Consider the following 24,777-nt stretch of genomic DNA (forward strand, 5'->3'; position numbering starts at 1 on the left):
TCCAACCGTTGCCCCAAACGTTGCCCCTCCGAACTAATCATTGTCTGTGCATCGTTGTTGTCGTTGTTGTTGTTAACCCCCGATGCTTTTCATGACGACAGAACAAATAATGATGCCATCGATGCATTTCGCGAGGCATGCTCAACACTTCTTTATGGCCGTTTGCATCGCCAACAGGGTCAAGCGAGGCCCTCTGATTAAGTCGCCGACCTGAACCAGTGTCTTGGTAAGGCTGCATCGGAGCTATGTCGTATTCTTTGCCAAATTGCCCACAAACTCCGCTCCCCAAGTGTGGGTGGCTGCGGCAAAGCGGTTACACAACAGATCCTCCCTTGCAAAACATACAACGCACATCATCGCCGTGCCTAATCGAGCGCTTGAAAACATCAACATGTTTGTGTCGTGTCACAGGAACCTGGGATATTATTCTTGTCCTAAGCAATGTAATGCGCCTCGACAAACTTGCAGCCTCTACGGCCACAGCTCCTCAGTCCTCCACCCACCATTCGCCTTGTTGCTCTCATCAAACGTGTACCTGTACCTCCGCGCCTTTTCAGGGTCGCTAAGATCCGTCTGCTCCACCGAATCCGGCACAATGACAACAACGCGAAAGTTCTTGTGGGCCACCTCGTCGTCCAAGCCATCAACCTTTGAGCCCAATCCAAGCTTCTGATCATACGGTTTAGACGTAGGCTGACCCGGCGGCGGATTCTTAAAAGAGCCTATAGCAGTGTCAGAACACAGAAAACAGTAGTCACATCATCCAAACGAAGCGCACTTACCCTTTATCCCGGGACTCTGGTTACCAAAGAACCCCCTGAGTTCCCTCTGCCAGCTGAACTCGCCCTGCTTGCCTTCGTCCACAACTCTCATCCTCTTCCCCAATTCGCTCTTGACAGTCCTCACGCCACTGCTCTCCTCGCTCGCCTCAATATCATCTGCAATGACGTATGCGCGTCCTTTGATCCGCCATTGCGAGCCAGTATCAGCGTTCCAATACACAACCTCTACGGGCCCTCCACCTCCACTTCCTTGTACTTGCTCGCTGCTCTCCGCGTGCCCCGCGCTCGACGCAAATATCTGTCCCACCTTCTCCATGCGCACGTCCGTCGTGAACGTCGGGCAGTCGCTCTGGTACACGGGTGGGTTCCGCTCCGCGTCGTTGTGCTTGTTCTCTGGCAGCTCAGTCCAGAAGCCGCGGTGAATGCAGTATCGTACGCGCGGCACGTACGATGTAGGCGAGCCTTCAGGTGCTTTGTCGAGCGTCCCGAGCACGAACTCGGGCGACTTCATCTTGGAGATGTGTTCGCTGAAGAGCGCTTTCCATGGTGCTGGGGGCAGCGCTGCCGCAGAGGGTGTTGTAGTGGACATGGTGTGCAGGACACGCGAGAGACGGTGCGAAGCAGTGCGTGAAGCTATGGTTGCTGAGTTACTCGAGCGAGAACAAGTAGAGAGGTGAGTTGCAAGTGTTCTAGAGGACATGTTAAAGCTCAAGTGGTTGAGCAATTGATATATTCCCCAAGTGATGTCGTCATCATCTACACCCAGCAGCTATGCGATCGTGCAGAAGTCAATGAGGTCAGACACCGCTCTAGTGCAACCAAACTATTACGTGCTGAACTGTCTCAAGTGTAAAATGCCATGGAGAAATTGCCCATGTCCAGCATCGAGTTGTAGCGATTGCAATATTCAACTGTTGACAAAAAAACTTTACCCCTCCGCGTCTACTTCCGCGCCTGCTTCCGCGTCTAGTACTTACCCCGGCAGTTTACCCCGCCCCTGCGAGCCACCTTGCACCAAGGCGCGGCCTCTCCGTAATCCGAACAGTACGTCAATATATACCATATATTATACCATGCTGGGCACAATGCAAGGGTATCGCGTGACACATGTCGGCGACTTGGACGACCTTCGCTTCCCCCAGTCCGGCTACCTTCACTAGACTACTTTTTTGCTCAAAACGTCATGCCTATACGAGCAAATGGTAACGTGGTACATGTGCCATTCTAATCCGGCTTGGAAAGACTATGCTATGCACAGGCTTAATGGACAAGCATTCTAAACACACAGAAATATGATTTATCGTCTCAAGTTGATTGTGGTGATGGCATCGAAAGCTATAGGTACTCTAGCAAAAGCAAGACCAGTAGTGAAATCACTGTCTCAGGCCTTCTTGAAAAAGCTGGCAATACTGCCCTGCCCTTTCTTACCTGCATTCTTGCCCTTTGCGGAGCTTGCTGGTTTCGCTGGTGCAGGCTTGGCCTTCTTCGGTACAGGCTCCTCTTCAGAAAACGACTCCCAGACAGCCTCTTCTTTGGTGACTGTAACATGTCAGTGGATTTTCTGGACCGCACAAAGTCCACTCACCTAGATAGCCGTCCTCGTCCTTGACCTTCTTCTTCTTCATCACTCGTCTCCGGCCGCGTCTCCGGCCATTCGTCACTGTGAACGTGGCCTCGCCCTCTGCTGGCTCTGCGGCATCAGCTGTGGCTGTAGCTGCCGGAGTAGTTTCAGCCTGTGATTCTGCTGCTGCTGCTGCTGGTGCATCGGGCATGTCTTCGTCTGCACAAGTTAGATATGAAATAAATGCCCGCTACACCTGACTCACCATCGTCTTCCATCATCTTGCGTAATCGCTCCGCTCGCTCCTCACGAGCTTTGCGAGCTGCTTCGTTCTTCTCTTCGTCAATCTTGACTTCGGGCTCATCGTCTGGATCGTCTTCGTCTTCGGACATGCCTTGCATTGGTTCTAGGCATGTTAGTCATATAGTATGGACATCAGCACAAGGTCGACCTACCGTCTTCTACTGGAGCAGGTGTAGATTCCTTCGCCTTTGGTTTGGCCTTGGCAAATGACTTGAATATGTCACTGGATGCCTTATCCTTTTTCGCTCCTGACTTTGAGTCGGACCGCTTGAGCGTACTCGCGCCCGCCGAAGGTTGTGGAGTTGACCGTCCCGATGCATTTTCCTCGGTGCTTTCCTTGTCCTTTGTACCCAAAGTTGCAGCAGGTTTGTCGGTAGACTTTTCCACAGGCTTGGATGCTGGCTTTGCGGAAGCTTTTGAGGAATTGGCCGCGGTGGGAGGGGCGTACTTCGCAGTCCTTCTCTGTTGTGACATTAGCTTGACTGTCTATATCCTACATAAGGCAAATACTATACCTTGATGTACTGGTTACGGATTGAGCCATACGTATTCCATCGCTCCAAAGGATTCACGTCTGCGTACTTTGTCGTAACCTCGTGGTTACATAGAGACAACACTCCGAAGATCTAACATGTTTAGCACCGTCTATTCCGAGTCGAAACCGAGCATACCTCGAGCGGCCCGGGTTCTAGGCTGTAGATATGGGCAGATGCGCCTTCTTCCAGCCCTGCGAGAGTCTCTAGTATAACGGTCAGCGAGTATCCATAGCGACCCTTGACACAACGTACCCTCCAACTCCTCTTCCCGAATTAGCAAGACTTGAGTCTCTTTCACGCCTCTTGGTGCAGGAGTATCCTCATCGTCAGAATCGCTTGCGTAATCCGATTCTCCATCCTCCTCTTGGTCGGGCATGGAACTTATGAATGGAGAGCTACGCATGTCGGTATCTTCGCCTTTTCGGATTTTGAAGCCATTGTTCTGTTCGCTGTTTCGAGGCGTACCGGTGAGAAGATAAGTGGCGTGAACAGACTTCGGCTTGCGTGCATTTTGCGTCTTGTGAAACTCAGCGAGCATCCTATCTGTGGTGAGCTGGCATTCATCGTTCGCAATAGCAGTACCAACCGTTTCGCTGTGTTGACATTGGTCTTGAGCGCTCTGCTGAGAAGCCTGTAGGTGACAGGCTTATTCTCAGCAAGGATTCTTGCCGCCAGATAATCCTTGTACTGTTCCTGGGCCATTGTGTAAATTGTCGGCGTTATCGTAGTTGTGGTAACTACGATGAACAAAGTAGTAGAAGCGCGTCGTGAGGCTGACTCGTGTTCACGCGTCTTGCGCTCCCATCTCGACAAAACTGACTCGAGCACTAAGGCATCCATCATTGCACACAAGTCAACCACCATGTTTCTATCATGACCGAAAATGAGCGCCGCTGAAGACGAAGATCTAAAATTGCAGCGAGCATCTGCTCTGCTGCTCCCTGACCTTGAGAAGCTTCTCCCACGACTGCTACGAAAACGCCAGCAAGGCTCTACATCAGGCTCTGTCCGCCACAATGTTAGGACGGCTGATATGCACAAAGCGTGCAGCCTGGTATGGCTTTAACAAACTGTCCAGCAGTACTCGGGCTGACCACTATTAGATTGAGCCCTTTCAAGAGGATCCTCAACTTCTGGACACTCACCTTAAGACTCTTATCCCGCCACTGGTTGATGCTTACTTGGAAACCATTTCGACGAGCACCAAAGAGGATCCAAAAGATGGCTGTTTACCGCTCTCACATGCCATATGCCGTATTTTGAATGTATTCTGCAAAGTCCGCGGTGAAAAGGTCATCAAAGGATTCTTCAACAACGAGCCGCGTTACCTCGAACCAATCTTGAGGGAGCTCGAGGCCTGCAAAGATAGTACTAACGATGGCCCTGAGGCAGCACTATCTCAGAGTGACCGGCCATGGGTTCGCCGTTATGTACTGCTCCTGTGGCTTTCGCAGTTGTTACTGGCTCCCTTTCCTTTGGAGTCCATGTCTGGGCTGCAGAATTCTGCAGAAGCTTCAATTGCGCCCGGGCTGAAGTTGCCTACCAAATTACCAGGGATAGCCCTCCGTGTGCTCTCCATATGCATGTCGCAACTCCGAGCCCCAACCAAAGAGAAAAGTGCTGCTGCAAAACTATTGGTTCGAATTTGTGTACGTCCAGATATGCAGAAGATGGGTTTACTGAACTCCATGGTTTCGTGGTCACTTTCCTTCTTCTCTGAAGTGAACGAAGAGCAATTTGATATACACCAGTGCCTTGGTGTATTATCGTTCATATCTGGACTCCTTGCATCCGCTACGAACGAAGAACTTGGCCCTTTTCTCGCTGCAACTTATCAATCTTGCCGAAAAGTACTGGACCAAGAGAGCCTTGTTTTCATCAAATCGTCGGCTGTGGCTCGCAAACTAGTAGTAAAAAGCCTGCGAAATATTGTCCTGCATTGTCTGCAGACAACCTCCGTCATACCTGGGCTTGATCCAACAACAGTTCTGGAGGAAGTCATCGAATTCCTCCTGGAAGCACTTGCAGATGGAGATACTCCTGTTCGATACGGGGCAAGCAAAGCACTCAGCATAATCACACTCAAACTTGACACCGAAATGGCTGACGAGGTGGTTGAGGCAATCTTAGGCTCCCTCACCGAGAACGTCTACTGGCAGAGCTCCAAACGCAACTTGAGCAGTGTAAATCCGCTTAGATGGCACGGATTGACGTTGACACTTTCTCAGTTGCTCTATCGTAAAGCAGTCCAAACAAACCACTTGCCTGACGTCCTGAACGCTCTTCTGCTCTCTCTTGGATTCGAGCAACGATCACCCACTGGAGGATCCATCGGTACGAACGTTCGCGACGCAGCTTGCTTTGGCATCTGGGCACTCTCGAGACGCTATGCTACTGCAGATCTCCTTGTTGTGGACACAGCGTCGATACGCGCTTCAGAGCATCTTAAATCATTGAATGTACCTCAGGTCCTTGCAATTGAACTGGTAGTCGCTGCTTGTCTCGACCCAGCAGGCAACATCAGAAGAGGATCATCCGCTGCTCTACAGGAACTGATTGGTCGACACCCGAATACGATTGAGGAAGGCATACCGCTGGTGCAAATGGTAGATTTCCATGCTGTCGGCCTCCGTCAGCGAGCAATGTGTGATGTGGCAATCAAGGCAGGAGACTTGAGCTCGCTCTATTGGGAAGCGCTGTTCGAAGGCCTCCTTGACTGGCGAGGAACAGGCTCTTTGGACTCTGAATCGCGTTTGTTTGCAGCAGAAGCCGTGGGGTCTTTATCGAAGGGACGCTCCCTGGCTGTGGTACAAAGAATGTCGGGACAGGTGCGCAATACGCTTTCAGCCTTGCGCCCCAGACAAGTAGAGGAGCGACAAGGACTAGTATCTACGCTTGCAGCTCTCGTGGACACTGCAAGAACCTTAATTGACAACAGTGGAGATGGGGCTTTGTATGCGTCTCTCTCGGACCTTTGGGCGCTGTTGTTGAGCGACTTGAAGCTTGAAGACAAGGCGTTTACCTCACCAGCACTGCGACCACAGTTTACGGCATCCTCCATATGTGCATTCATTGCAGCAATGGCTACGTTTACGACTGATTGTTCCAGTAGTATCAAGTCATCCGAGATACCCACGGAAGAGGTCTGTCGCCTCTTTGATCTGTGCCTCACTCGACATGAACAGCCAGTCTTGGATGGAATCGCCGTCACTGCACCAGCAGTCATTCTACTCCTCTCCAAGACACCCAAAGTCGACACCATTGAGGTCGTATCGTCGTGGTTGACTAGACTAGAGAACGAAGCCTCGTACAACGGACTCAGATGCTCAGGACACGCAGTCGCGCTCGGAGCCGCATATGCCAACTTGACTAACCTTCCGGCTGACACGAAAAGGGAGGAAATCCAGCGCCGCATCGTCAAGGTCCTCACATTCCGATGCACTGCCGCCGTAGCCATCGAAGCTCGCACTGTAGCCTTGCGCGCTCTGGGCGACCTCCTCGCCAGTAAATCTTCAGCATCGTACCATCTCGCCCCAGACGCAGAAACGCAGGTAGGCCGCGCCCTGCACATCGCACTCAATGACTACACCATCACCGAACGAGGCGACGTCGGGGCCCTAGTCCGACTAGAAGCTCTAAATACCGCCCATTTGGCTTGGACATCCGGTCTCCTAAGCTCAACCCACGAGCCATGTGGCCGCGAGATCTACGCCGACGTCCTACGCTTGTCTCTCGAGAAACTAGATAAAATGCGTGTCAAAGCTAGTCAAGTCCTACACCACGCACTCGACCCCAGCGCACTCGACGCAGGCGTCTCTTCCAAATCCTTCTTCCTCTCCGCCCTCGCTCCACTGCAATCTTCAGCAGACACCATCATCAAAGAAGCCATCTGCGTCGGCTTCGTCAGCTCAGCGGGTATGGGCTCGGAATCCGTGGTTCAGAACTCGCGTATGGCGTTGCTTGATTTCGTTGATACCCTCCCGTCCTCCTCTGATGCCGGAGACCAATACTCCCTCCTCGACCTCGCAACCACTTTCCTCACCCTCCTAAAATCCCACCTCGACAACGACCGTATTCTGCTTCCTCTCCTTGAAGTCCTGGCTTTCTTATTCGATATGCACGTTATGCACCGCCTCACTACTACATCCTTCTCGTACGTAGACTCCCTCACTTGCCCATTCGGACTCCAGACTGCTAACAAAGGAGAAAAAAAAATTAGTTTCCGCACCCTCTTGTCTTACGCACAAAAATCTCACTTCAAATCCTCGCACGTGCACAAATTGCACCTCGCACTGGATATGTACCGCGGACTAGGCAGCGTGCCCGTGACGCGCGAGGAGACGCTGAGGAAAGTGACGAGTATGCTGTTGCATCCGTTTCCAAAGGTGAGTTTGAGGTTTTGCTCTTGTAGTGTGTGTAGTGAAAGAGAGTGTGTGCTAATGTGGATTGGGGTTTAGATTCGTGTTACGGCGGCGGAGACCTTGTGGTTTTTGATGGGGGAGGAGGGGTTGAAGAGACATGATTGGAGTTTGCCGTCGAAGATTTTGAAGCCTGCTGTGGATGGGATTAGAGCGGCGGTGGTGGCGGGGGAGGAAGCGGAGTGAAGGGATAGTCATGGCGGTAGATGTTCTTAGGGGAAATTGTATTGGTGGATGGCTAAGTGACGGCATATATTCCGTGCTGTCTAATCTAAAGCTTTGCCTTGGTCTTGTCCTCTTGCACAATAGATAACACCAATTGCTCCGCTTCCCATGCACTTCCCCAACCACTCTGGTAGCCATAACCCGCATGGCCATAACTATGCACAACCCACTTGTCATCAATCAACTCCTTCTCAACCCTAGGTCCGCCAGTCCTCATGGGTCGTAGACCGACACCATGTCTGACAATGTCAAGTTCAGTTACCTTTCCTGTCTTTGGTGCGAGCGCCGGACACAAGTCAATGGAGCGCTGCATGATACGCTGTGCAAGGTTAGGATCAGGCTGGCTCTCCCACGAGCCATGCTGCAGACAGCCACCGAGAATGGTGCCTCCACCGACAGCTCGTTGCATGATATAAGTAGCTTCTTCACTACCATCATCAGTGCCACTGACGGTCAACATGACACCTGGCTCGTTCCTAACGAGCACGATCTGGCCGCGTCCCGGGTACACATTCGAGTCCATGACTCCACCGAGCTTGGAAGCGAGAAGACCAGTGCAGTTTACGATCACATCGGCATGGCAAGAAGGGTGGAAGCTGGCGGCTTCGGAAATGTGGGAGAGAATGCCACGTTTGATGATGACGCCGGCTTTTACACATTGGCCAAGGATCCAGGGCAGGTAGATGGCAGTGTTGATGCAAACGGATGAGAATTCGGTGCCGGTGTCACAGTCTTCTGGGAGTTCGCTTTTGGGCAAGACACGGAACTAGGGGGTTGTGAATATGGGTCACATCCATCAAGTAACAGTGGGACACAGCAACATACGTTAGGAACCACATCCTTGAACCAAGCATCTTCCTTTGTCAGTTCCTCAAACCACTGGCCAGTAGCCGTGCCAGCATCCTTCTCCCTTCCATACACACGCGTGTTCTGGAAGTGGATGCCGGCCTCTGGGACTTGGCGACATATACGCTCGAGCTCCGCCCAGGTAGCCTTCTCGAACTTTTGCAGGGCGGAGCCGGGCTTGCCAACAGGGAAATAGTTAGCTCCAGCCCAGGGGGAGGCGTATTCTATGTCATAGTCGCCGGGCATGTGCTTGGCCACGACGGTGATGCTTAGGTTCTTATGCCTGGACAACACGAGGGCGGTCGAGAGCCCGATGACTCCGGCGCTGGGGTGGTAGTAGTGTCAGCATACTAGATACATTAAAGTACATTAAGACTACTGTAACGAGCAGCCGGCCCTGCAGCTTCGGCACATGGGGGAGGCGGATCGGCACATGAAAATTAAACGTGTTGATTATCATTGCCATGGCTGCAGGACAGACAAATGGGTGTGGTGAGCTTACCCCGCAACGACGACATTCTTGGTGGACATGGTAGCTCTGCCTTATTAAGGGAGGGAGGGAGGGAGGGAGGAAATGGGTGGGCTTGACGCACTTGTGATTTTGCGTGGCATCACATGGCTCCACGGGCGGGAGTAGAGGCCAGCAGGTAGTGGGGACGGTGGTGGTGGAGCGTGTTGGCGGGGTCATCTGGCAGTGGTTTTTTTTGCCAGCTCGCTTATTGGTTCCGTCGGCACACGAGCACGAGACAAAACGCGTGGGCACATGAGAGGGACAGGCTTTGTTTGTGTACACATGTGCTTGGGCAGATGGGATGGGCGGTGGGAATATCAATCTCTTCCTCCCTCATTTGTTAATCTTCTATCCACCCACTCTGCACTTCCTCTTCACACAAACACCGTCTTCACCAACAATTGGCGTGCTCTGCCCTTTCGCTACCTGCCTTCACCGCCCACTGCAGACGACGAAAACCAGTCGGGCCAGCCCCAGCACAGCGGCTAGCTAGGGGGGGGCACAGCTCTGCGGTGCCTGACATCATTGCCCAAGTCCGAGGTAGTTGTTAAGTAGTATGTATATGTACTAGACAAGACGTATGCAGGCCCGAAGATTTTTCCGTGCCAGCACCGCGCAGGCCTACTACATTTAGCTGCACCGGCCCTCTGCCACAGCATTGCATACATACCTACATACTACAAGAAGCTGCTGGGTCTTTTTCTGGTTGGCTGCCGCCCGATTGTCGTCCCTGGCCGGGCATTGTTCTGTCTCTGTCTGTTCGCGCGAGCCCGCCCCGAGTCAGGCCTGCTGTCGTTGTTCCTGAGACTTGCCAAGCGGAGCCATCCCTGCTGCCCGTGTCCCTTTACTACCAGAGCTTCACAAGTTCGCGCGCGTCACACAAGATATTATTCCTCGCCTGCCTCCCCTTGCTCTTCACCGGCCACGACCTTCACCATCCATCCATCGTGGCGTGGCCGGCCCAGCTCCTCTGCCCTGCAACTGCTCTTGCCGCTTCCACCAGAGCTCTCCTTTCATCCATGACCGCCTCACCCCACCTGTGCCTTCCGCCCCAAATACACCGACTTCTCCTGTCCCCCAAACATCCTTGCTGCTCCCACCACCATGGCTACCCGACGACACCGGGCCAACTCGCCTGAATTCCCCATTCTAGACGCAAATGCCCTGTATGCCAGCAGCATCCGTGGCGATGGTGAGCATACACTTGAACCTCTCTCCTCGCCTCACCACCACTAACTTTCCCCAAGGCAACTGCCTGTTCAACGCCCTGTCGGACCAGCTCTACGGCCACCAAGATATGCACGAGGTCCTGCGCGCCACCACCATAGAGCACATGAGGGACTGTGCAGACTTTTATCGCCAGTACATGGCCGTCAATAATGTGCGGAGGAATCCCAAACGCAAGACGGCTGCTGCTGCCAATGCCGCCACTAAGCGTCTCGACACCACCTACTACACTGAAGAGCAGCTGCAGCTGCAGTTTGAGCACCATGTAGAGAAGATGGGTCAGCCTGGCGAGTGGGCTGACAACATGGAGGTCTCGGCCTTTGCCTCTGCTCTTAATGTCAATGTCCGCCTGTGGCAGGCTGACTACACCTACCTCTTCTCTCCACGCACCACCTCTGCATCCAATGCTGATCCCGCTGCCAACGACAAACGCCAGACTCTCCACATTGCCTACCACGTATGTTGTGGTCTCTTGCTACCCCACTCATCTTGTACTGACGTAGTATCCATAGACTTGGGAGCACTATTCCTCTGTCCGTAATATCGCCGGTCCCCATACTGGCATCCCAAATGTCAACGTAGTGCCAAAGACCATGTCCAAAAAGCGTCCGAGTCCCAGTGTCGATGGTGACGATGACGACCAATGCCAGCGCTCACGAAAGCGTCGCTCCCCCTTACCTCTGTTCGACTCTGATTCAACGCCAGAAGGCACCGACAGCTCGTCGGATGAATCACATGGATTTGTAGCCTCCCAACAGTCGACTTTGCAGACCCCTCCACCCGAGCCACCAAGGCCAGTGAAGCTCACCATCAAACTTCGTGGACTCCGTACCTGCGATGCCTCCTCGACGGACTCATCTCGGGAACCAACCCCTGCCCCCAAAACGACACTACACACAGACCCCATGACCGTGCCCGCAGAAGCATCACCACTCAAGACTCCTGCAGTGTCCAAGCCCCTCACCCCCTGTTATGACTTTATCGTGTGAAGAGAGAGAGAGAAAGAGGTGGTTGACTTATGACTGGCTGATGATGACGACGAGACAATGATACCCTGAAAGCATACGGTGGGCGCGTTATTCTTTTCTGATTTGCATTTTTTCCCTTCTCTTCTTGTTCTTCTTCGCCTCCTTCCTTGGATCTCGCGTTCTTTGTATAGCATACGAGCATCGGTATGGCTGTCTGTGTTATCCATTGTTGCATATGCCGGCATGACGGACTGACGGGGTGCCAAAGTGCTTGGGCCTGCAGTCACTTCACCGGCTTTGGCGTTTGAAAGGAAATGTTTTTTTAACTTTCTCTCTCTTTTTGACTGAACGACATGAATGAATGATGTATAGAGTATGCATCTCTTAGACTAATGAGAGACGGCTTCGATAAAACCATGTTCACATGTTGCCTGTTCAACCACGTGTGGATATATGTGTGTGTGACGTGTACAATGCTCATGTTGCGTGGCTTGTCGTGAGAAGGAATTCGTAACCATTACACGTGTCTATCGTCTCTCCTCCCTATCTCTTTCTCCCCAAATCTACTCAAATCCCTCCCCTTTAGCATCCACCTCGCTCTGCGACCTTTCCAACGATGGCCCCAGATCAATCGGCGGGGGCGCCTTTTGCCCTATGAGACTCTTCCTATGCAACCTCGGACTTGTATCCAGCGTCTCCGCCACCTCTTCCACCTCGGGACTCTGCATCCCGCGTCTCCCCTCCTCATCCTCATCACCCAGCTGCCCGCCAAACCCTTGATTCGTGAGCCTCAGCCCCATAATCTGCTGCCGCAACTCATCCACAAAACGCTGCATATCTCCATACGGCAAAGTCGTAGCACCCCCTTCTGCATTCTCAGCCGTCGTATTGTACAGTCTGAGCGCGGTATCTAGCGCCCGCTCCGCCTGCTGCGATTTCTCGAGGCGATACCAATTTTCAGCAGCGAGAACGGACCAGAGCGCTGCTTTTCTGCGGCGAGAGCCCAATTTGTAGGCGCCGATTCCCGTGCGGATGGCGTGGCAGGCGGAGATGCGCTCGGTGACGAGGGCGTGGCCGACGGGGCCAACGAGGCCCGTTTCCAGGATGCGGGTTGCCCAGCGGGCGGCGTCGTCTGCGGCTGCGGCGCCGCGGAGGCGGAGGAGCTCGAAGGAGAGGGCAAGGGTGCGGAGTGCGTAATAGGGAGCTGCGCTGCGCTGGCGGTCTGTGTACGAGTAGGACGCTGCTTCAATCCAGGCATCAATGTTTTCAGCGCGAGATTTGGCAGAAAGAGGCGTGGGCGACATGAGGGCAGAGAGGGCAGCCATTTCGGCAGCGCCGGCGTAGTGGCGCCATGCTTTGTCGTTTTGGAAGTCGGTGCGGAGGATGTCGTAGGTGCTGAGTGCTAGCTTCCAGTCTCGCAGCATGAAGCAGTAGTCTGCTAGACGGCGCATGATGGCTTCGGAGGCGTCCGGGCGGTAGAAGCCTTGGAGGCTGTCGTAGTTTGAGTTTCCAGATGCTGCTGACAATGAACCGCTGCTACGTGAGCCGCCGAAGGGCGTCCAGCGTTTGGAAAGAGACATGAAGCGGCCTGAGAGACCGCGGCGTCGAGACAGGATCTGCTCGTTCCAGGTGGCGACGCTGCGCTCCATGTTGGGTATTATTGACTGTGTAACTAGTTCACGGATAAAGGTGCGGAGACTGCTGATATCAGACTCAGGAAAGTAGGGTGTTGGGTCTGTAATGTCGTCTGTGGTTTCTGCAGCGAGCTGTCAGTACATGATTACAACTGGCCGTGACAACCCTCTCGTGCGTACCTCTTCTTTGAATCTCCGCCAGTTCTTCCGAAGCAGACATCCACTCGCAAGTTGGCAAGCGTACGCTATCGTCGTCCGACGCTATGCATTGCTGGCTCTTGAGCCGCAGTAAATGGCAATGTAGTCCAAAATGTCGCTTCATCGAATCAAAAGTCTGGTTCGACTTTGCAATATCCCCAGTTTCTTCGTCATGTATTAGAACGTAGTAGCGTAAAAAGTCATTTTCCACCCATTGCGGAAATCGGAGGTCCCCATCGTGCTGCCGGTTATACAGTCTGCGTAGCTCTTCTATCGGATGTGGGTTGCGCGAGCTGATTGCTATTATACCAGCCACGGGATGTGAAAAAGTCTCATGCGGCACAACTGGCAGGCCTGATAATAATCGCCGTAGGTAAAGTGTGTAGAAAGGCGATGAGGTACTATCTATGGGTGGTCCTGACGCTTCGCCCTGGTTCATGAAGTCGGACACAGCATCTTGCCTGTTGAATTCAGAGTATTGCAGATGGCGATCTACCAGCTCTTCAATCTGTGAGACATCACCCCCTGAGCGCCTCACTCGCGGTGCGGGACCTGACGGTGTTCTCTGCCCGCCGGTCCCAACACGCAGGTCTGGATATGCATCATCGACGCCAATGAAGCGCACACCAAAGTCCTCCCAGCTCTTGCTTGCCCCGTTGCTATCTCTTATGGTTACCTTCCCGGGTACCGACTCCCCAAATGGTCGTAACAACTGTAACAGGCCCCCCTCTAGCCCCTTTGACTGTATCAAGTCCTCCGTCTGCGCATCCGCAAGGACAGCGACACATGGCACAAAGGCCCGCTGGATCAGCGTTCGGTACTCATCTGACACACCTGGTGGCAAGCTGCTCGGCGTACCTGTGCCGCTGAGCCGCGATCCCGGGGAGAAGACAGAGCCCTGAGGGTGACTCGGGGTAGGCGTTGCGGCGCCGGAATTTGGGCGCGACGTGGAGATTGTGGTTGTTGACTCGAAGAGCTTGGACAGGCTGGGGTTGGAGCGGCGGTAAGGGAGGCTGGAGAGAGAGGATGCAGGCGAGGAGCGGTGTTTGGGCAGTATCATGGAAGCCTCCGGGTCGGCTGGGTACTTTGGGGGCTTCGGCGTGGCATCTTGAGGCGGCGTCATGGGAGGCTAGGGCGATGCGCCCGCGGGGTTCTGGATGCACGCGGGACTTCTGAGGCTGCCGGCATGTATCCTGATTATCGTCGACAGGCTTGAGGCGACAGCAAGCCGTCAGTAGTCGAATTCGCTATTTGGTTTGGAGCGGCGCGTGTGTGACGACGTTGGGGGTGATGCTGGATCGCCGTTGCGGCCGCTGCGCTTTGTGACTGGACGAATTGCGGCATCTCCAGCATCACTCGCATTTGTCCCCCAGTGCCAACGCTGCGGCTCTGCAACAATTCATAACCCTATTTTTGCCATCTCCAATCCTCTTACCCTCTTCTTTCCACCCCTTACAGTGCTTTGCTGGCGCACAAACATCGACTGTTCTATCCTGACTCATATGCATGTCGTTGATAAGTCGAGCCAGCCGGACTCGTTCACCACCAACGTTTTCACGGCTATACAAACGTGACTTCCCTGCGTCACCTACACACCCTCATTTGACAGCACACCCCATCCACAGAGCTCTGTATTCTCTCACCACATCAATACCTCGCATGTCGAGAGCAAGCCCCTCACCTGAATTACAACAGCCGAGCCCCAAAAGACGCAAAATTGCTGCACCTTCACCAAAATTCATCTGCCCCTACGGAACCATGACTTCATCAGAGAGCGCCGAGTCGCCGCAGCTAGAGCTGACAGAGGTCGAATCCAAGTTACGGCTGCTGCTGCTGGATGTAGCTGCCTACATCGATGAAACCCCCTCAAAAGAAGATGTCAGTGGAGTACAGGTACCAGCAGAACTTGCAAAAGAAAAGATTACTCTACGTTGGACGGGAGGATGGGTGCGTGACAAACTGCTCAACATCGGCAGCCACGACATCGATGTGGCCATCAACAAAATGACCGGAGAGCACTTTGGTCTGAAGATGCAAGAGTACCTTGAAATCCCAGGCAATGCAGAGAAGCATGGTCTCATCGAAAAGAGCGATGGGCTGAGTGCACGCGACAAGACGAAGAAGATTGCACCAGGTCTACACAAGATTGAGGCAAACCCGGAGAAGTCTAAAAACCTAGAGACTGCTACCACGAAAATCATGGGCATTGACCTAGATCTGGTCAATCTCCGGAAAGAAACCTACAACGAAGTCTCTCGCAATCCCCAGATGGAGTTTGGTACTGCAGAAGAAGACGCTATGCGCCGCGATGCTACTGTGAATGCCATGTTCTTCAACCTGCATACATGTCAAGTCGAGGACTTTACAGGACGTGGGCATGCCGACATGGCTGCCAAGATCATCCGAACACCACTGGAGCCCTACCAGACATTCAAAGACGACCCGCTGCGAGTTTTGCGGCTGATTCGCTTTGCTAGCCGTCTTGACTACACCATTGAACCCGAGACTGCGAAGGCCATGGGGAACCCAGAAATCCAGGGGGTCCTGAAGATCAAAATCAGCCGAGAACGTGTGGGCATAGAACTGGAGAAGATGCTAAAGGGTCCTAGGCCTCGAATGGCCTTGGAGCTTATTGACCGGTTTGGTCTGTACCGGACTGTCTTTACAGATCCAACACGTGAGTTGCCCACGGAGCCGGAGACGGCCTATTTCAAGCCAGCATATGAGGTGGTCGAATCGGTGGTGACAAAAGAAGGCGACGTGCCTACAGTTGTCCCAGATACACTGTTGAGAAACGAGGACGACAAGTACCTAGCCTGGGTCTGTGCTACCATGATGCCTTGGGCAGATGCCCCCACTGTGCCCCATCAGAAGCCTCTGCAGCGGCCATATTTTGTCGCTTATCTTGTTGCAAGGGAAGGATTCAAGGCCCCAAACAAGGTGTGCGATGTCATTGCTTCGTCGCTGAGTAACAGTGAGGAGATTCGCAACCTCGTTGCTCAGTGTGCAAAAGGACTTCGACGGCCCGACACCATCAACCCAACCAGCGATCCCACTGCTAGAGATACTCTAGGAATGGCCATTCGGCGTTGGGGGTCTACTTGGCGGACACAGGTACTTTTTAACCTTATCTACGAGGTCGTGCTCGGACGGGTATCGAGAGCAGGTAAGCCAATCCACTTCAGTCTTCGATTTGAACTATACTGACAGTATCTAGACCTCTTCCGCTCGTATGCCAGCTTCCTCAGCCGCGTTACTCAACTCAATCTCCTCGAGGTCGATACCTTTAGGCCCCTCATCAAAGGAACCGATCTCGCAAAAGCACTCAACACTAAGCCTGGGCCGTGGATGAAAGAAGCATTGGATGTCGTCATGGCCTGGCAGCTGCGCAATCCCAACACTACCGACACGGCGGAGGCTATCGAGGCCGTCAAGGCTTCGAGAAGTGAGCAAAACGAAAGTGAGCTTCCCCTTCGCCTAGCCTCACACTTTCTTCAGCTTACCATCCCACCTCTCTTTCCGCAGAATAAACCTACGTCGAATGCACTAGAAGCCTCGCGGCAACCGGCTCCCTGGAAAGATGCTGGGAATCAGTACGCGCTCGACTTGTTGGCATGGACGATCCGGACGCTGGATAGGAAAACAATCGAGGCCAAATGGCAGTTTCTGATGCCCCCAATCCTTAAGATGATGGATGACATTGATGTGGAATGGAAGGCCAAAGGCTGTCACCTGCTCGGTCTATTACTCGAAGTTTTGCGCCGAACACCAAGTAGTGGTAGCTCACAAAAGGCTACCATGCAAAAGTCTAGCTCGACGAGCTTCCTCCAGCGAAGTGGATACCATAACATCTTTGCTGAAGCTCTGCTACCCATGTTCACGTATATTCCTTCAATTACACCAGAGAAGGAATCAGTGACATTGTTCCGAGAGGTCTTCCCTGCAGTGACTTCGCTTGCTTTGCTCCTCCCCGAAGAAAACAGCAAAGGCGATAACAGAGAGCTGTTCCTAGACAGGATCATTCGAGAAGGCGTTTTGTCGCCTCTTGGACATTTCACTACACCCTCTTCGTACCCCGAGCTTGCTACCTTGATCATGTCACAGGTCCCTATTGTGCTGAATCATATGGGCATCAATACAGTGAAGCACCTACCGGATATTTTGCCTTTGGTTTCGGCGATTCTACAGGAACCTTTTGTGCTTGCCCACCAGCCACTAGTTACTTCAACTCTAAGAGCACTGCAAAGTGTCATGTCGAATGCTTGGCCAAGATTGCCTGGTCATCGCGGTGCGATTATGATGGGCCTGTGCTTATTGTGGATCATATGCTTGGAAGAGGAAGAAAAACCTGGTAGTCAGCCTGTTGAAGAAGTCAAGACGCAGGTTCAAGAAACAGTCGCGATGCTGGACGCCGTAATGCAAGGCGTCGATGAAGCAGGTGTAGTGGAGACATGGACAAGAGAAAAACAGGATTTGGTTGGAACTCGGGCAGGATTTGACGAAATGTTCAGACAATGTGTGGGCAAGGAGCCTCGAAACCAGACGGACGCTAGTTAGAGTTGTCTATCAGGCTCCTACGTGAAAAGGAAAAAACAGAAGTGGTCGGATGCGGATAGCTCCCATTGCCGGCCAATCGGCTACTGGACCTGCAGCGTGACGACACTGCTACAAGGGCTTTTTGATATTTTCATATGAACCCCGCATAGGCGTCTAACTGCTTTGGCGATGCCACGATATAGGATGCAGAAGCTGGTAATCAACGGCATGGATTCGTGAAGAATTGCATCAGCAGATAACGTCGAGCTTGGCTGGTTGCCGGAGGGCGTGTGGCGGTGCGGGGACGTCGAGAGAGAGATGGCATGGCCTGGCAGGGTCGAACTAAGATGCGGGATCCCATGCTTTTCAGATAAAGTGCGACCCTGAGTACCAGATATATGGACATGTTCGTACACTACAGCCACGCAAACGGAGCTACTACATGATACTAAGTAGCCACCAATCTACTGCACACGTGGGGTCCGCCAACACCCGGCAGTGACAATGCACGATGGTGTTCGTAACGGGGAGAGTGGCTGGTGCAGCTGGGCTGCGCCAACGCTAAGCGGGCCGCACCCCCCTGACATGGCTGGGCCTGCCATTGGATGCTTATTTTAACGGACGCGCGTCTTATGTTGAATAAGATGAATCCCGGACGAATGCGTGATATCAGCATGACGCCTTCAGGCACTCTGAACATGGGGGGTCGCATGTAGTAGGTATATTCGGAATCGGAAGACAAGTCTCCCAGGCCATCCAAGGGCGGCCGTTCTGCGGCGGAGTCGTCTTGTTGCCGCCACATCACATACGTATGCGTATGGACTGCTGCAACGACGGCGCATACGAAAGCCTAGCGGAGATTTAATCCGCGCCATGGGTCTAGAAACACGGGGCCAATAGCAGAGATGGCGCTGGCGTAGCTACCCGTGTCTTTTGGACGCTCTTTTGGGCAGTGCATGTCGCGCCTTGTCTGGGGCAGGAAGCGTGGCGGTGCTTCAGGGCCAGCAAACTCGACGATGCGCAAGCAGAAACAGGCTGGCGCCGCAGAAGCAAATTGCTCCATGCCCAAACGCACAACCCAGCGCACACATGCTTCACCTGGAAGATACAAAGAAAAACCGCTGCTCCATGTGCAGCGCGTCTGGCGCATGCAGAGTCTCGACGTCAGGTCGATCAGCGGAGGAACTCACCAAGCTCGGACACAGCCTTGTTAGGCCGGTTTACTGACTGGATTGTGCACCCACCCCCCTTGACGGGGCGCGCCCATATTCATCCCGCTGCGCCCACCGCAACTCTTTGTGCTGCTGCCGCTGCCGCTGCCGCTGCTGCTACCACTACCTCACATGTCCTCTGGGCCAGCTGCGACGCTCCCCTCGATCCATTGCGGCAACCCTCGACTGCGACCCCAGCACCTCGAGGCTCCGCGCCGCCAGTGCTCGCCATAGCCAACTATCCCATGACCATGGCCAGGGCTTACGTCGCGTTACTCAACTCTACGACAACCACGACGACGTGTCTAGTTGGCTCGAACCAGGACATCACCACACTACCGACCCCCTCGCCGCCCCCGCCTAAGCCATACAACCTCACCGCTCGCTCCACGCCCGCCTCTGCCTTCCCCAAGCCTAAGGATTCCGCCCCATACACTTTCTCAAGGCTGCCAATGCCTCTCGAGCTTGCCATCTCCTCGCGGGCGCATTGGCTCAGCCGAGTGCGCTCATGTCTCCGCCTGCTCATCATTGTCCTGAGCGGCGCCGTCGTCTGCATGTTGATGCATACATTTGAGATTTATCGAGGCAACCGCTACATCGACCTGCGCAAGGGAGAGTTGCCCATGGTCTGGCCCGCCCACACAAATCTCGCCCCGAGCATCGTGCTCTTCTGCATTGCAGCCGCCAACTTCCTCGCCTCGGTCGCCATCCTCACCCTCTCCTTCAAGCGCTCCTTCCGCCGCCCCTTTCGCTCACGAGACGTCTATCGAGTCGTTGCTGGCAGCTTCGGCGTCATCACCTGGATCACAGCGCTGGTGGTATTCTACTTGCTTAACAAGGCGAGCAAGGCTAGCTTGGGTCGATACTCGTGCACAAATAAGAACTTGTTGACGAATGGGCGATACCAGTATCGCGCTGTTTGCGAGGAGCAGGTAAGACTATGCGCTTGTCAAACTCTGCCTACAGCATTTGCTAATATAGTATGCAGGGAGTCGCATTCTACACCGCCATCGGTGCTGCCTGTGCAGAGGTCCTCACGCTTGTCACCCTCGCCATTTCTGCAGCCTTGTCGGCCAAGAACAACCAAGAACCAGTCCCGACGATACAGATCCGCGAGAAGAACAACTCCATAAGCTCGGGATCAAAGTACCATAGGCCTCTAAAACGATGACATACAAAAAAATCAACGGTCCTGTTCGATGGTTCTTGTCCGTTGCGCGCTCCGTTCTCCTTTTCCTTATTATGTCGCTGCATGATACCCCGGACATCCTTGTTTAGCGACAAAAAAACCGAGATTTGCAATGGCGTTTTTTGGTTTCCTTTGTTCAGGGCCGCTGGCCTACCGTCATGACCTTTTTCTGCATTGCGCTTTTTTCTTGTCACTTTTGCATCGCATCGCAGCATCGGCATATCCTCGGAGTCTTCTGCGACTTTTTTTGTATAGTGGCATTTTCTGATCAAACAACATCGCACCCTATCACGCAAGATCAAGCAAGCCCATAGGAAGGGCCTATACCAAGCTAGAAAGCGCTGCAGCCATTTTTTCTGGACTGCAGCCTAGATATAGTCCTTGTAATTGGAGCAAATAGAGGGATGTAGCCTCCATTTCAATCGGCTACATAGATAGTAAAACAAAAATCAAACAATGAGAAAAAGTATCTTTCTTATTTATGGTGATGTGTTAGGTTGTCGACGTTTACGCACGTCTAGACTCATTGGTGAATCCATACAGTACGTAAATGGCCGTGGATCCAAGCTTTAGGCTTTGCGCTAGCTGAGATCCCTGTAAAGGCCCGCCGAAATTCAGATGCTCGAACTTTTCGATGCGTGCAACGCGACATCACTTGCGCCATGGGGAAGAGGACTGCCTATGACGCACATGCCAGGAGTGCACATGTTGATCGCGAGAACAAGCGCCAGAAAATCGACACCCACTATGAACGCAATTCACCACGGCCAAATGGCAGTGCCGACGAAGTTACCGCTGCGCGCGACCTGCAGAATGCTCTGTTTTTTGACCAGAGCTCCCAGAGCAACTTTCGAAGCGGTACGTATAGCTGGTATCACGAGATAATAGTAGAGACTTATTGGCATAGGCCTAAGCTTGTTCAAACGTTTCCTGGATTCCATCCTTTACCCGGCCGACGAGCACGATCTGCCCCGCAAACGAGCTATTCTCCGCGAGTATCTGGACACGCAAAAGGGAAAAGGACGAGAGGAAAAGGATAAGGTTTTCTTGCAGAATCTTACCCAAGCATGGGATTATGCAGTCGAGACCAACAATAGTCCTATCGTTTCCCAAGTCACCGCTGTGTTCGCGCTTCTATTCAAGGTCTTTTCTAGCCATGGCGATTTCCTAGAGTACGGCACACTTTTGGCAAAAACACTCCTGCAACCTTCTATTGCACGCCGTTTCGTGCGTAGTACTTCGGCTGCATCCAAGGAAGAGAGCGTCATTGCGCCTGCGCTCCGTCTGCTTACCGAGCTTACAAGATTCAATGAAGGCGCTCATGCGAGGGCTGTCTATGCAAAAAGAGATTTTACTCTCGAACCCAAGATACTGGGGAGAAACATAAATTTGAGCAGAGAACAATCGGTGGCCGACCATGTTAAGAAACCAAGCATCCGAACCACGGCGATCCGATACCTCTTGACGCACCTAAGGTACCAGGATGAACGCGCGAAAAGCGAGATACTTTCCAACACCAACGTTGTGCGCACCGTCTTCGACCACATCCGTACAGACCCGCCGTTTCTGATATACGAGATACTCGATGTATTCAGAAGCCATGTGTTCCAGGACAAAGCAATTGCACGACAGATCAAGAGCAGGATCTTGAGCGGAAAGACACTTTCGCGAATAGCAAGTTTATACAGCTATGAACCAGAAGAGGGGTCGCTTTCTGAAGGACAAAAGGCACCCGACCAGCTCGCTCATGATTTCTTACGCCTAGTGTGTACCGATCCCGCATATGGTGTTATGCTGCCTACGCAGGGTTTCTATCCATCTGCATTTGACGACAACGATGATGAACATGATGATGCAGTTGATTACGGCAATGACCTGGGACTCGACACCGTCGGCAGTTATAGCAAGATAACAAAAGTACGGAACATTATCTTGTCAGAGTTCGTTCAAAGTCAGAGACCATATGCAAATACCCTGCATCAGGAACTTGTTGTGGATATATTCCGAGCTTGCCCTGAGCTAATTGCAGACTATTTCATCAAACGACGCGACTTCAGCTACGACCCCAAGCTCACGTCAACCTGGATCGGCTATTCGGCATTCCTGTGTCAAACCATTCAGCTACAAGTTCCAAAATATTTTGGTGCGAAAAAAAACTATCGCGACTATCCTCCTCCAGTACCTGTGCTGATGAACAGCATCCTGCCTCAGCCTTTGAATCAACAAGTGCTCACAAAGTGTCTCAACCACAGCTCAGATCTCGTACAATTATTCGCGATACGGGTCTTGATTGTGGCCCTTCAAAAGCTACGAGGGATCCTCCAAGAACTCAGCAACGCCAGTGCTGTGAAATCATCCAAACAGTGGGAGCAAGCAGCTAAGCGTTTAGTATCAGAGGTTAGCCGACGTTGCCCAGCGATCCGGACGGTCTTTTTGGCGCTTAAGAAGCCCGGTCTCAAGGACATGAAGCGAGAGTCAATCACAAGGTTATTGCGACTCTACTATGAGGTGACTCCTCAAGTCGCGCTTCAGGAAAAATTTGATGTATCTCTGCCACTGTGCAACGCCTTGGTGGAGGCTGAGAAGCCGACTGCGTCACCAGAGGACAAGGTCTTTCGCATCATGGAGCTTGAACACTGGATACAAATGGCAAGGCTGTCGCCAGCGATGCGCTGGTGGCAGAAGCAGAGTAGGTCTTCACCTTACCTGTCACATTAGCTTGTGGACCCGACTAACAATGACAGAAACGCTTTCATACTCGCCATTTGTCACGCTTTTGAAACTACTGGTAACATCAAAGGAGAGCGAGCTCTATGCGGGTATCCGATCTCTGCTGAGTGATATCTTGCAGGATCAGGAGATGCTGCAAACCAAGACTTCGCCCGATGCGCTTGACGCACTCATTGCCAGTCTGGGATCAACATCAGGATCAAGCGCATCCTCAGCAGAGGTACTTGAGTTCCTGGATGACTGCTGTGCGCGTTTCACCAAGGTGCCCATTAAGTACTTTGACGATCTGGATGCCATGTGCAGCCGCATTGGACAGTCTGCAAGCGACATGGGGCCGTTTAGCAACCTGCTGGTCACTCTAGTGGAGCAGTGGCCATTCAAGGGCGGAGAGACAGCAACGAGTAACGCAGCCGATGCTCTTGCACAATGGTTATCGCGACTTCTCTATCTCCTGAAACTCATTGGCGAAGATGAGAGAATGCTGGGCCAGGTCCGCGACGCCCTTGTTGAATCGGCCAATGCAGCATACAAAGAGGTGCTCAAGGATGCTTTCCTGTGGAAGATGGGCAAGGAAAAAGCCAAGGAATCATTGAAGTTGGCAACTGGTGCAGACTTCAGCGGGTCGGAACGATCGTCGACGTCACCAGTTCCAGTAGCAGCGCGAGCACAGGAAGCTGAACAGCAAAGTAGGACGAGATCTGCGGTCGATCTGGAGGCACCCCCAGCTGAAGACGAAAAACACACAGGTCTGATACGCTGGAGGAAGAAGGAACTGAGTGAAGCAGTTGAAGACGGAGACATTGGAGAGTTGATTCTGTGTCTCTGCTCCGAACACGGTGAAATCCGCAAGCAGGCCATCAACAACATCCGACAAGTTACAGCAACGATCAAGTTCAGCAGTCAAGGAGATGGCTCTGGAGGGGATGCTGGAAGCAGCATCAACTTTGATCTTCAACAACTCTATCTCCTTCTTGGTGAGCTTTTGGAGTCTATTGATGAGACTGGTGGGGAGGCCTTTCCGTACGTTGGTGGCGTGTTGGCTGCGCGTTGCGCGAGCATCGTTGCAGACCCAACTCACTCGCTTTTCAGCACAATTAACCGATTTCTCACTGCCTCACCAGCGTGGGATGTCAGCTCTTTGCTGCGTTTCTTCTGGCACCGTATCGTGGCCAGCCAGCCAGACGACGACACGACCTATCACAAGGAGGTGGATTGGTACCTGGATTACTTGATGGATAGTTTGAGGACAGGGGCAGACATGGAGTTGTTTAGAAGAAGCAACATATTCGAACAACTACTGAGCCACTATGGGTCTCGGTCATGTTCGGCGTCTGCCAAAGACAAGATTGTGAAGCTCCTGTTGCGGGCGACACATGTAGGGGGAAGCACAACGCTCATCACACGGTGCGGACTGATGGCTTGGATCCAAATGATGCTCGACGGATATGACGCGCGACAGGGTGCCCTGAGGATACTAGCTTCACGTGTTTTTGAGACATGCGATCAGGAGAAGGTGGCAGCGTGGAGTAGTGGTGGTCTGGGCGAGACGGTGGCTTGTCTTACCAAAGCCTAAAGATATATATGATATCTATTTAATTTTTCTTGAGCATACTACTAAAAGGCCCACGGCTGACTGAAGTTCTGTGCCACGATCAAGTCACATGCGGTGAACCCTAGAATGACGCACCTACCGTGTTTCCGCACCAGGTCTTGGCAGGGCTCTCTGTCGTAGAGGCCCGCACCACTGGCGACCCAATACACACTGCCATAGCAAACGCACCCTACCATTTGCACGCCCACACTTCCCCTGTATCCCATTTGCGCCTTTGGAGCGACGACGGCATTTTTGAGCCACAACCACGCCCGCCCTTACCACAAAGTCACGACTCGGGAGCTGATCCC

General features: G+C 52.9%; 9 protein-coding genes across 9 annotated transcripts; 5 read left to right on the plus strand and 4 right to left on the minus strand.

Annotated features, from left to right (window-relative positions):
- Positions 1–278: 278 nt before the first annotated feature.
- COCSADRAFT_32631 (uncharacterized protein) lies at positions 279–1,694 on the minus strand. The gene is made up of 2 exons (XM_007696157.1): positions 783–1,694; positions 279–722 (listed from the first exon to the last, which is right to left on the minus strand). Exons 1-2 carry the CDS (start codon positions 1,480–1,482, stop codon positions 472–474), a joined length of 951 nt encoding a protein of 316 aa, XP_007694347.1. The 5' UTR covers positions 1,483–1,694; the 3' UTR covers positions 279–471.
- A 388-nt stretch (positions 1,695–2,082) lies between these two features.
- COCSADRAFT_107166 (uncharacterized protein) lies at positions 2,083–3,901 on the minus strand. Its single transcript, XM_007696964.1, has 8 exons — positions 3,769–3,901; positions 3,435–3,721; positions 3,318–3,385; positions 3,162–3,272; positions 2,799–3,108; positions 2,609–2,749; positions 2,368–2,562; positions 2,083–2,321 (listed from the first exon to the last, which is right to left on the minus strand). The coding sequence occupies exons 1-8, from the start codon at positions 3,882–3,884 to the stop codon at positions 2,164–2,166; spliced, it is 1,386 nt and encodes a 461-aa protein (XP_007695154.1). The 5' UTR covers positions 3,885–3,901; the 3' UTR covers positions 2,083–2,163.
- A 164-nt stretch (positions 3,902–4,065) lies between these two features.
- Positions 4,066–7,786, plus strand: COCSADRAFT_78095 (uncharacterized protein; the record flags this gene model as incomplete). Its single annotated transcript, XM_007696965.1, has 4 exons — positions 4,066–4,236; positions 4,286–7,335; positions 7,402–7,567; positions 7,640–7,786. The coding sequence occupies 4 exons, from the start codon at positions 4,066–4,068 to the stop codon at positions 7,784–7,786; spliced, it is 3,534 nt and encodes a 1,177-aa protein (XP_007695155.1).
- Positions 7,787–7,871: 85 nt separating this feature from the next.
- On the minus strand, positions 7,872–9,202 carry COCSADRAFT_166933 (uncharacterized protein; the record flags this gene model as incomplete). Its single annotated transcript, XM_007696966.1, has 3 exons — positions 7,872–8,591; positions 8,651–8,996; positions 9,174–9,202. 3 exons carry the CDS (start codon positions 9,200–9,202, stop codon positions 7,872–7,874), a joined length of 1,095 nt encoding a protein of 364 aa, XP_007695156.1.
- A 660-nt stretch (positions 9,203–9,862) lies between these two features.
- Positions 9,863–11,783, plus strand: COCSADRAFT_32640 (uncharacterized protein). Its single transcript, XM_007696158.1, has 3 exons — positions 9,863–10,374; positions 10,430–10,866; positions 10,922–11,783. The coding sequence occupies exons 1-3, from the start codon at positions 10,287–10,289 to the stop codon at positions 11,396–11,398; spliced, it is 1,002 nt and encodes a 333-aa protein (XP_007694348.1). The 5' UTR covers positions 9,863–10,286; the 3' UTR covers positions 11,399–11,783.
- Positions 11,784–11,940: 157 nt separating this feature from the next.
- Positions 11,941–14,332, minus strand: COCSADRAFT_78477 (uncharacterized protein; the record flags this gene model as incomplete). Its single annotated transcript, XM_007696967.1, has 2 exons — positions 11,941–13,133; positions 13,192–14,332. 2 exons carry the CDS (start codon positions 14,330–14,332, stop codon positions 11,941–11,943), a joined length of 2,334 nt encoding a protein of 777 aa, XP_007695157.1.
- Positions 14,333–14,967: 635 nt separating this feature from the next.
- Positions 14,968–17,766, plus strand: COCSADRAFT_77623 (uncharacterized protein; the record flags this gene model as incomplete). Its single annotated transcript, XM_007696968.1, has 2 exons — positions 14,968–16,375; positions 16,427–17,766. The coding sequence occupies 2 exons, from the start codon at positions 14,968–14,970 to the stop codon at positions 17,764–17,766; spliced, it is 2,748 nt and encodes a 915-aa protein (XP_007695158.1).
- A 1,232-nt stretch (positions 17,767–18,998) lies between these two features.
- On the plus strand, positions 18,999–20,606 carry COCSADRAFT_107181 (uncharacterized protein). The gene is made up of 2 exons (XM_007696969.1): positions 18,999–19,888; positions 19,945–20,606. Exons 1-2 carry the CDS (start codon positions 19,202–19,204, stop codon positions 20,125–20,127), a joined length of 870 nt encoding a protein of 289 aa, XP_007695159.1. The 5' UTR covers positions 18,999–19,201; the 3' UTR covers positions 20,128–20,606.
- A 191-nt stretch (positions 20,607–20,797) lies between these two features.
- On the plus strand, positions 20,798–24,500 carry COCSADRAFT_107182 (uncharacterized protein). The gene is made up of 3 exons (XM_007696970.1): positions 20,798–21,003; positions 21,053–22,834; positions 22,890–24,500. Exons 1-3 carry the CDS (start codon positions 20,808–20,810, stop codon positions 24,446–24,448), a joined length of 3,537 nt encoding a protein of 1,178 aa, XP_007695160.1. The 5' UTR covers positions 20,798–20,807; the 3' UTR covers positions 24,449–24,500.
- The last annotated feature ends 277 nt before the right edge of the window (positions 24,501–24,777 follow it).

The sequence above is a fragment of the Bipolaris sorokiniana genome (assembly GCF_000338995.1).
Source record: "Bipolaris sorokiniana ND90Pr unplaced genomic scaffold COCSAscaffold_1, whole genome shotgun sequence".
NCBI lineage: Eukaryota > Fungi > Ascomycota > Dothideomycetes > Pleosporales > Pleosporaceae > Bipolaris > Bipolaris sorokiniana.

Excerpts from the sequence above, each read along its gene's own strand:
- COCSADRAFT_107181 (XM_007696969.1), top strand. The coding sequence starts at position 19,202 with ATGACCATGGCCAGGGCTTACGTCGCGTTACTCAACTCTACGACAACC. Across the intron at positions 19,889-19,944 it reads GCGCTGTTTGCGAGGAGCAG|GGAGTCGCATTCTACACCGC; the intron begins GTAAGACTATGC and ends TATAGTATGCAG.
- COCSADRAFT_107182 (XM_007696970.1), top strand. The coding sequence starts at position 20,808 with ATGGGGAAGAGGACTGCCTATGACGCACATGCCAGGAGTGCACATGTT. Across the intron at positions 21,004-21,052 it reads CCAGAGCAACTTTCGAAGCG|GCCTAAGCTTGTTCAAACGT; the intron begins GTACGTATAGCT and ends TTATTGGCATAG. Across the intron at positions 22,835-22,889 it reads GCGCTGGTGGCAGAAGCAGA|AAACGCTTTCATACTCGCCA; the intron begins GTAGGTCTTCAC and ends TAACAATGACAG.
- COCSADRAFT_107166 (XM_007696964.1), bottom strand. The coding sequence starts at position 3,884 with ATGGCCCAGGAACAGTACAAGGATTATCTGGCGGCAAGAATCCTTGCT. Across the intron at positions 3,386-3,434 it reads TCGGGAAGAGGAGTTGGAGG|AGACTCTCGCAGGGCTGGAA; the intron begins GTACGTTGTGTC and ends CCGTTATACTAG. Across the intron at positions 2,322-2,367 it reads GGACGAGGACGGCTATCTAG|TCACCAAAGAAGAGGCTGTC; the intron begins GTGAGTGGACTT and ends GACATGTTACAG.
- COCSADRAFT_32631 (XM_007696157.1), bottom strand. The coding sequence starts at position 1,482 with ATGTCCTCTAGAACACTTGCAACTCACCTCTCTACTTGTTCTCGCTCG. Across the intron at positions 723-782 it reads CCAGAGTCCCGGGATAAAGG|GCTCTTTTAAGAATCCGCCG; the intron begins GTAAGTGCGCTT and ends ACACTGCTATAG.
- COCSADRAFT_32640 (XM_007696158.1), top strand. The coding sequence starts at position 10,287 with ATGGCTACCCGACGACACCGGGCCAACTCGCCTGAATTCCCCATTCTA. Across the intron at positions 10,375-10,429 it reads CAGCAGCATCCGTGGCGATG|GCAACTGCCTGTTCAACGCC; the intron begins GTGAGCATACAC and ends ACTTTCCCCAAG. Across the intron at positions 10,867-10,921 it reads CTCTCCACATTGCCTACCAC|ACTTGGGAGCACTATTCCTC; the intron begins GTATGTTGTGGT and ends TAGTATCCATAG.